This window comes from Carya illinoinensis, chromosome 6 (genome assembly GCF_018687715.1).
Source record: "Carya illinoinensis cultivar Pawnee chromosome 6, C.illinoinensisPawnee_v1, whole genome shotgun sequence".
In the NCBI taxonomy this organism is placed as follows: Eukaryota; Viridiplantae; Streptophyta; class Magnoliopsida; order Fagales; family Juglandaceae; genus Carya; species Carya illinoinensis.
In genome coordinates, this window is record NC_056757.1 from 35,374,495 (window position 1) to 35,384,418 (window position 9,924).

At 33.5% G+C, this 9,924-nt stretch overlaps 2 protein-coding genes across 2 annotated transcripts; one reads left to right on the plus strand and one right to left on the minus strand.

Annotated features, from left to right (window-relative positions):
- Window positions 1-2,042: 2,042 nt before the first annotated feature.
- Window positions 2,043-6,720, minus strand: LOC122312814 (the record flags this gene model as incomplete). Its single annotated transcript, XM_043127464.1, has 3 exons — window positions 2,043-3,242; window positions 3,783-5,027; window positions 6,121-6,720. Coding segments are annotated over 3 exons (3,045 nt in total), but the record flags the coding sequence as incomplete, so codon positions are not given.
- Window positions 6,721-8,274: 1,554 nt separating this feature from the next.
- On the plus strand, window positions 8,275-9,245 carry LOC122314397. The gene is made up of 2 exons (XM_043129941.1): window positions 8,275-8,614; window positions 8,711-9,245. The coding sequence occupies exons 1-2, from the start codon at window positions 8,462-8,464 to the stop codon at window positions 9,035-9,037; spliced, it is 480 nt and encodes a 159-aa protein (XP_042985875.1). The 5' UTR covers window positions 8,275-8,461; the 3' UTR covers window positions 9,038-9,245.
- Window positions 9,246-9,924: the final 679 nt, after the last annotated feature.

Here is a 9,924-nt window from a genome sequence, read left to right on the forward strand (position 1 = left end):
TCAAAATTTTCAAATTTAATTTTCAAAAATATTCATGCACATGTGGAAAATGTATTTTAATGCTTTATGATAAAATATTAATTTTGAGCATTAATCCTAATTTCGAATTTTGAAGAGATTTACAACATTACTCTATAATTTTAATGTGAACTTGTTCCCTTCTTGCTCATGCTTGTTTCCTTGATGTGCTTGACTCCATTGTGTAGACAACTTGAGCTTGAGACTTCTTTATTCTTTGAATTCATTTGTTATCATCAAAATCCATGTGTAGATTTATAATCACATGAAACTTGAAATCTTGAGTTCAACAATCTCCCCCTTTTTGATGATGACAAATATTTGATAGAACTTGAAACCTATATTAATACTTAAGCTCCCCCTGAAAATATGCGTTAGTTTTTCAAGCAAAAGTATAAATATAATTCCAAGCATATATAACAAGTTTAGCAATTTAAACAATGTTAATGTTCTAGTCTAACACTTCTCCCCCTTTTGGCATCATTAAAAAGGATCCGCAACAAGAAAATGGACTGAAGAAAACGATGCGTTTAATAGTCCCTGTAGATAGTTGAAAAATGGAGCCGTCCGTGACCCGACAAGTGCTGCAAAGCCTCGAGGCCTAACTCTATGAATTTAATACGGCTGAAGATTTAAACAATCGCCTGATGTTGTTGACAAACGGGATTGAAGGCTCCGAGTTTCTATAAAAAAATGATCATTTTCATCTATCGGATGCCAAAAAAATAATCACTTCTTGACCTGAGTTCTGTTTTTCCACAACGATAGAATGGCTGAGCAATTCTCTTCCACTAATGTTCCAGACTTGAATCAGGAACCCTTGACGCATCAATCATCAATCTTCTCTCCTGAGGCCGTCAATACCATGATAGGAGCAGTGAACCGTTTTTCTAGTAAGGCTGATTCTGAGATTATTGCAGAATCAAGAATGCTCAGTAATCAATATGCTGCCTCTGTTACGATCATGTCTCGAAGGTTAATGGCGAGGGTGAGTGAGATTGATCATCTTAACATGCAAATATCTGAGTTACGACAGAAGCTTGCTAATAAGGATAGTGAGAATAAAAGGCTAAAGCAAGAAAACCAAGAGTTGAAAAAATTTGCAGATTGGTATGCTCATGATCTGCAACCACGAATAGAAGAGCTGGAACGAGAAAGGGTTCAGATACAAGGTCAACATCGGCAGATAACAGCAGAGGTTCATCGTTTACTAAAAAAATAGGGACAATCTACTGTTAATCTCGCTGGCTTAGTAAGAAAACTTTTGACAATGTGTGTCCAGCATATCTTGTATTTCTTTTGACTAAATAAGATTTGAAGAGAAAATAGTTTGTCTTATTCTTTATGCTATCTCTATAAAATCAGTCCTGAAGTTCATCTAATCCGCATCAAGTTTTCATCTCATCTCTATAACTCATCTGCATTCCTTCAGCATTCTCGTTTTAACCCTTCTATTCTTTTCTCAATGGCTCATTCTTCTAACATTTCTCTAGATCCATCCATGAGGCATTCTGCATCTCAACCTCCTGTTCTTTCTGCAGCTACCATTGGTGCCATGTTGCAGCAAGAAAATAATAATCTGACTAATAAGTCAGATTCTGATGCTATTTATGACTTGGTGAGTCTTGGGACTCGCTACTCTTCCTCTATTGTGGCTTTTTCTCAGCGGCTACAAGCCAAAAATCACGAAGTTGAAAAGCTCAAAGAACAAATTGTTGTACTTCAACAAATTGTTCAAGAGTCTCACACAAGGGAAGGAATCATTCGGCAGAAGAATAAACAGTTGAAATCTTTATTAGATTCTTCATTCCGCTTGCCGGTTCCCATGAATAAGAATGACATGATATTGTATGAAGAGAATGAGCGTCTCAAACATGAGGCTAAGAATCTCAAATTTATGTAAAAGTATTAAAAAAAATCTATCTCTATTTTTATTGACTCAGGTCTATCTTTTAAGAGATATTCATAGCATGCATCATACCTATTTCTCTTCTGATCATACATAATCTATCTTCTGGTAAAGGTTTTGTGAAAATATCTGCTAACTGATCGTGTGTGTTTGTGAACTCTAACATTATATCACCTTTTTGCACATGATCTCGAAGAAAATGATACCTTATTTCAATATGCTTAGTTCTAGAATGTTGTATTGGGTTCTTTGAAAGATTTATAGCACTTGTATTATCACATTTGATTGGAATGTGATTATACATGAGTTTAAAATCTTCAAGTTGTTGCTTCATGTAGAGAACTTGAGCACAACAACTACCCGCAGCAACATATTCTGCCTCAGCAGTAGATAGTGCAACAGAATTTTGTTTTTTACTAAACCAGGAAACTAATGCATGACCTAAGAAATGGCATGCTCCACTAGTGCTTTTTCGATCTATTTTACAGCCAGCATAATCTGCATCTGTGTAGCTGATTAAATCGAAAGATGTGTGCTTAGGGTACCATAACCCTAGGTTAATTGTACCACTAAGATATCTAAGAATGCGCTTAACTGCAATTAAATGTGATTCTTTTGGAGATGATTGAAAACGTGCACATAAGCACACACTAAACATAATATCTGGTCTACTGGCTGTTAAATATAATAAGCTACCAATCATACCTCGATATATCTTCGAGTCAACTGGCTTACCGGATTCATCTTTATCAAGTTTAGTTGATGGGCTCATTGGTGTTCCAATTTCCTTAGCATTTTCCATCCCAAACTTCTTCAGTAATTCCTTAATATATTTTGATTGATTGATGAATGTCCCACTTTTTGCTTGCTTAATTTGCAATCCGAGAAAGAATGTAAGTTCACCCATCATGCTCATCTCAAATTCTTCCTGCATAGTCTTAGCAAAAACTTGACACATATTTTCATTAGTAGCACCGAATATTATATCATCAACATAAATCTGAATCAAAAGAATATCATCATTTTCATATTTAATGAAAAGAGTTGTGTCGATTTTTCCTCTTGAAAAACCTTTTTCAATCAAGAAACCACTGAGTCTCTCGTACCAAGCTCTAGGAGCTTGTTTAAGTCCATATAGTGCTTTTGTGAGTTTGAAAACATGATTTGGGGAAATATGATTTTCAAAACCTGGAGGTTGCTCAACATATACCTCTTCATTTATAAAACCATTTAAGAAAGCACTTTTAACATCCATTTGAAAAAGTTTGAAATCTTTATAACAAGCATATGCAAGTAGCATTCGAATAGCTTCTAATCTTGCGACAGGTGCATATGTCTCATCATAATCGATTCCTTCTTCTTGATTAAAACCTTGGGCTACAAGTCGAGCCTTATTTCTAGTAATGACTCCAGACTCATCTTTCTTGTTTCTAAAAACCCATTTTGTTCCAATAATAGTATAATTTTTGGGTCTAGGAACAAGTGTCCAAACATCATTTCTTTCAAATTGATTCAACTCTTCTTGCATAGCTAGAATCCAAGATTCATCAAGAAGTGCGTCATCAATATTTTTGGGTTCAATTTGAGATAGAAAAGCAGTATGATTACAAATATTTCTAAGAGATGATCGAGTACTTACACCTTGTGAAGGTTCTCCCAAAATTTGTTCCACTGGATGATCTTTCACAAATTTCCACTGTTTGGTTGCATCTTGTATTAAATTTTGATGATCTTTCCTGATGGCTCCATGTTGAACTTCCTCTATTGCTTTCTCTTTGTTGAGATTGAGACTTTCTGTGTTATTTATACCTTCTATTTCTTCATCAATAGATTTCTTGGAGAGTGGAGAATTAGATTCATCAAATACTACATGCATAGATTCTTGTACAGTTAAAGTCTTTTTGTTGAATACTCTATAAGCTTTACTATTAGTAGAATACCCGAGAAAAATACCTTCATCAGATTTTGCATCAAACTTGCCTAAATTATCTCTGTCATTCAAAATAAAACATTTGCATCCAAATACATGAAAGTAACCAATGTTGGGCTTTTTCTCATTCCAAAGCTCATAGGGGGTTTTATCTAATTTAGACCTTAACATAACTCTATTTATAACATAACATGCAGTACTTACCGCTTCGGCCCAAAAATAACTAGGCAAGTTGTTCTCATTGAGCATTGTTCTTGCCATCTCTTGAAGAGATCTATTTTTCCTCTCTACTACCCCATTTTGTTGAGGAGTTCGAGGAGCAGAAAAATTATGAATAAAACCGTTTTCATCACAAAATGTTTCAATATTTTTATTAACAAATTCTTTTCCCCTATCACTTCGGATACTTGAAATAGTATAGCCCTTTTCATTTTGAATTCTCTTGCATAACTTGGTAAAGGCATTATGTGCCTCATCTTTATGAGCAAGAAAGATGACCCAAGTATATCTAGAGAAATCATCAACAATAACAAATGCATAATATTTTCCTCCTAGACTTGCAACTCTATTTGGTCCAAAAAGATCCATGTGTATCAGTTGCAATGGTCTAGTAGTGGAAATATGTTTCTTAGTTTTAAAAGAAGTTTTTGTTTGTTTACCAAATTGACATGCATCACAAATTTTGTCTTTAAGAAAATATGTTTTTGGTAAACCTCTCACAAGATCATTTTTTGAAAGTTTGGAAATAAGTTCCATGTTGGCATGACCTAATCTTCTATGCCATAACCAACTAGTTTCATTTTGAGCTGACAAGCAAATAGCATCTTGTGAGGTAATTTCTTCAAAATCAATTATATAAACATTATTGTTTCTAAAAGCAATAAAACAAATATTACAATCATGATCATTCAAAATAATGCATTTATCCATTTTAAAAGTAACTGTAAATCCTTTATCACATAATTGACTTATGCTCAAAAGATTATGTTTTAAACCTTCAACAAGTAGAACATCTTCAATTATGAGAGAAGATTCATTACCAATTTTACCTATTCCCACGATCTTCCCTTTCGAGTTGTCTCCAAATGTCACGTGTCCTTCTTCTTTAGATCTAAGATCAAAGAACTTAGTCTTGTCTCCCGTCATGTGTCTTGAACATCCACTATCTAAAAACCACTTATTTTTGCTTGTGGATGACTTCATGCATACCTATAAAAACAATTAAAATGATTTTTCTTGGTACCCAAGTTCTTTGGGTCCTTTATTTATTAGTATTAGAAGAAACAAGATTTTTAGGTACCCATATGGCCCTAATAGTCATTGTATGATTTCTTCTAATAGGACAAGTATGATAATTATGACCATTTCTATTACAAAAATTACAAATAGCATGTGACATATATGAAAAACTTGAATGATTATAATAATATCCTTTTTTGACAAAATTATTTTTATGAAAAGAATTTTGAATATTAGTCTTTGAGGTAGAATGATTATCAAAGAAATTTTTATAAGGTTTGTATTTTTGTTTTGGCATATATCCCAAACCTGCCTTGTCAAAAACACATCTTTGACTACCAAGAAGTTTTTCAAAATTTCTTTTTCCATTCGTAAAGTTTTCAACAATATTTTCTAAATCGGTTTTCTTCTTATTCAATTCAAGATTTTCATCTTTCAAAATGATACTTTCTTTTCTTAAAATTTCAATTTCGTTTGTTAAAGAAGAATTTTTCTTTTTCAAAGCAGTATACTTGATACCCAATTTTTCAAATTCCTCATAAATCTCTTCTAAAACATTTTGCAATTCTTCATATGAAGGATTTTCAATATTATCAAGATTTGTTACCTCAATGTCATCTTTAGCCATAAGACAAAGATTTGCTGATTCTTCATTGCTTGCTTCACTATCTGAGCTACTTGAATCATCATCCCATGTAGCTTTCATTGCTTTCTTGCCCTTGTTTCGATCTTTCTTTAGTAGAGGACAATCTGGCTTGATATGACCAGGTTTATTGCATTTATAACAAATTAAAGTGTCGTTTTTACCTGAATCTTTCTTGGAAAACTTTTTGAAAGATTTCCTCGGAGGAGTTCTATTTTTCTTCAAGAACCTCTGAATTCTTCTTGTTATCATCGCAACTTCTTCATCTTTATCGTCATTTTCCTCATCTTCATCACTTTCACTTTCATGAGGAACAGCTTTAAGTGCTAAACTCTTCTTTGGCTTTCCTTCTTCTTCTCCTCTTTTCAATGTGTACTCATGGGTGATAAGTGACCCGATGAGTTCATTGACTTCGAGCTTCTTGAGGTCTCTAGCTTCAAGAATCGCTGTAACTTTTGATTCCCAACGTTTTGGTAAAGAGTTGAGAATTTTTCTTACTATCTCTACCTTGGAATAAACTTTGTCAAGAGCTGTCAAGCTGTTTATGATGTTAGTAAAACGAGTGTGCATACTAGAAATAGATTCATCATCATTCATCTTAAACATTTCATATTCATGAGTAAGAATATAAATTTTTGATTCCTTGACTTGCGAAGTTCCTTCATAAGTTACTTCCAAGTTATCCCAAATTTCCTTTGCCGTAGCGCAATTCATTATTCTATTAAACTCATTTCCATTAAGAGCATTATATAATAAATTCATAGCAGTTAAATTTAAAGTATAAAGTCTATCGTCTTCACGATCAAACTCTTCTTCTTCCTTTTTGACCTTTACTCCACCAACCACTTTTGTTGGAATATAAGGTCCATTTACAATACATTTCCATATTTCTCTACCTTGAGCTTGAAGAAATATTCTCATTCTAACTTTCCAGAATGAGTAATTATCTCCACAAAAGAGTGGAGGCCGACTACTAGATTGACCTTCACCAAATGAAGCTGCAATGTTAGCCATAAGATCTTAACTCAAAAGATAGTTAATCTTATAATAGAGCTCTTAGCTCTGATACCAATTGTTGCCCAGATGACTAACACAAGAGGGGGGGTGAATTGAGTTGTATTAAAAAAAATTAACAATTATAAATCAAATATATAATATAAAATATAAACAAAATATGAAATAACAATAAATATAAGGAGTAAGGGTAAGAGAGAAGCAAACTCAGTATGTTAACGAGGTTCGGCCCCACTGCCTACGTCCTCGCCTCAAGCTACCCCTTGAGGATTCCCAAATTCACTATTCAACCTCCTTCAGGTGGAGATAGAAACCTATTACACCTTTGAACAACACCGCTACAAAGGATCCGTGTAGAACACCCTCTACACTTGCAATCACCTTACACGTGGTGATTCAACTATTCCCTGTGTAGAATACTTTCTACACACACAAGGGTTATACACACCCTTTTTCTGATACAAAAGCTGATAGTGGGTAGGTTATCAGAAAACACTCCTCAACGAGTGAAATAAAAACAATACAGCTCAAGCTATATCTCTCAAAATGAACAAGGATTAAGGCTCAATGTTTAGAGAAGAGAGAATGAAAGCTTTGAATGAATGTTGTATGCTCTTGGTGTTGTCAATGTGAAGCTCTCAAATGATCTATTTATAGGCATATGAGACTTCATATTCAAATTTAAAAAGATTCACATGTCAAAGACAACATCATTCACTTTTTCAAAAAATTCAAATAAAAGGTTCTTCTTTTTCAATTGTCAAAGACAACATCATTCACTTTTTCAAAGAATTCAAATAAAAGGTTCTTCTTTCTCAATTGTCAAAGACAACATCATTCACTTTTTCAAAAAAAATCAAACCTAATCTTTTACTTTTGGCATATGACAAAATGAGCACACTTTCATTTTCAAAAAATTCAAACCTAATCTTTTACTTTTTGTATAAGTCTAAAAAAGCATCAATCACTTTTGAAAATATTCAAATAAAACATGCACATGTGAAAGATGACAATCAATCATCTTTAATATTTTCAAAGTTCAACCCTTTAATCAAGGCATGCACATGCAAAAGATGACAATCAATCATCTTTCAAAATTTTCAAATTTAATTTTCAAAAATATTCATGCACATGTGGAAAATGTATTTTAATGCTTTATGATAAAATATTAATTTTGAGCATTAATCCTAATTTCGAATTTTGAAGAGATTTACAACATTACTCTATAATTTTAATGTGAACTTGTTCCCTTCTTGCTCATGCTTGTTTCCTTGATGTGCTTGACTCCATTGTGTAGACAACTTGAGCTTGAGACTTCTTTATTCTTTGAATTCATTTGTTATCATCAAAATCCATGTGTAGATTTATAATCACATGAAACTTGAAATCTTGAGTTCAACAATTTATATTGAGGAAAAGTGGTTCTGTTTTCTAGTTTGGAAGAGGTACATTATTGTGTATTCATTTAATGAAGCATCTAATAGTGGCTTTGTGAAACTGGTTGATGGTTGCTGTTGTTACTCCATGCTGTTAGAATTGAAGTAAATCAATTCTGTTTTTTGATTTGGAAGAGGTACATTATTGTGTATTCATTTAATGAAGCGTATAACTTTATCTTTGCCTTATTGGTTGATGTTAGCTATTGTAAAATGTTTTTATTTTTTTCTGCTGTTTAGATTATTGTATTGTGAATCTGGTTTTGGTTAGAATGTCATCATCATCAATGTCTTCTGCATCTGTTGATAATCGTACTTTGAGTACACCAGTGTGCTTCTGTGAGGTGGAAGCCACACTGAAATACTCAAATACTAGAAGAAATCCTGGCCGGCCTTTTTTAGGATGTCGAAAGTACAACACTGAGGTAATTACAGCACTGCTTTTGGTTACGTTATTTATTTTGCATTTTAGAACTATGAGATATTGTTGCATATCTAATCTTTTGCATTAAAATGGTTAGGGACTACCGTACTGCAAATTTTTCAAGTGGGCAGATAGTGAAGACATAGAACAAGACCTTCTGAAAAGGAAAAATGATTTGCTAAGGAAAGAGGCAGACCTGGTCAAGATGCTCGAGGATATTGAGAAAAGGGAGATTCAGCTCCGAAAGAAAGCGGATGAGATCGAGAAGAAGGAGATTTTGCTGGCTAGCCTAAATGAGGAGATTATGAAAAAAGAGTGGATGCTTCTTCAGCAACAAGCAGAAATCAGGCGCTCCCGCACACTATTCAGGCTGTTTTGGGCTGTAGTCATTTTTTTTATTTGTTACATACTAGTATGTAAGTGATGTTGGATTGTATGTTGGATTGTACTAAGGTTATTGAGAAAAATGTGTAATTGCATTTAGTGTTAAGTAAGTCAGAAGTAGATGGTAGAATGCCAGAAATTGTATTTTGGTCAATTTGAACAGGATATTGGTGTAATTGTATGACACCAATTTGAACCTATGTGATACGAAATTTCCATAGCTTTTGAACTCTTGTGGGAATTGTAAAGAGGTTTTTAGAATTCTGGTGTCGAATGTTTAAAGTACAAGAGGAATTGTACTTTGCAAAGCTATTCTGTTGTGCTTTTGTAATGTTATGGTCTAACCTGATTGTTAATGCAAGAGGAATTTATCTGGTCTCAGAATCATCTAAATATCTATACATTATCTTCATAATAAATTGGTAAAGTTCCTGGTAATGAATTATTGTCCAGGTAACCTATGTCCAACAACCCAACTCTCATCTAAAATGTAAAAAAAGGCAACCATAACGTGCAGTTCATATAACCATGAATGCTTCACTATCAACTGTTAATACAAACGGAAATGAGTTATCCAATTAAATTCCAGGCAACACTTCATATAACCCACAGAACCCACAAGAAATCATCACAAATCACCCGTGATTTCTCATACACATAAAAATGTAACATAACCATGTGATAACATAACCCATCCCATTACACCAACAACCAATACAATTGCAATAGGATCTAAAAGTCTGCAACTCCATCAAAAGAACACAACCAAGTCAATTATTCCCACTTCTACACCAAAAATATATAAAATCTGAAACTTTCATGTTATGGTCAATCATGTTGCTTCTCAATCAACCGAACTCTTCAACAGCTCCAACAGAACATTTTCATCGATCTACTGATTCTCTTACCCCGGCTGTGATCCATCCA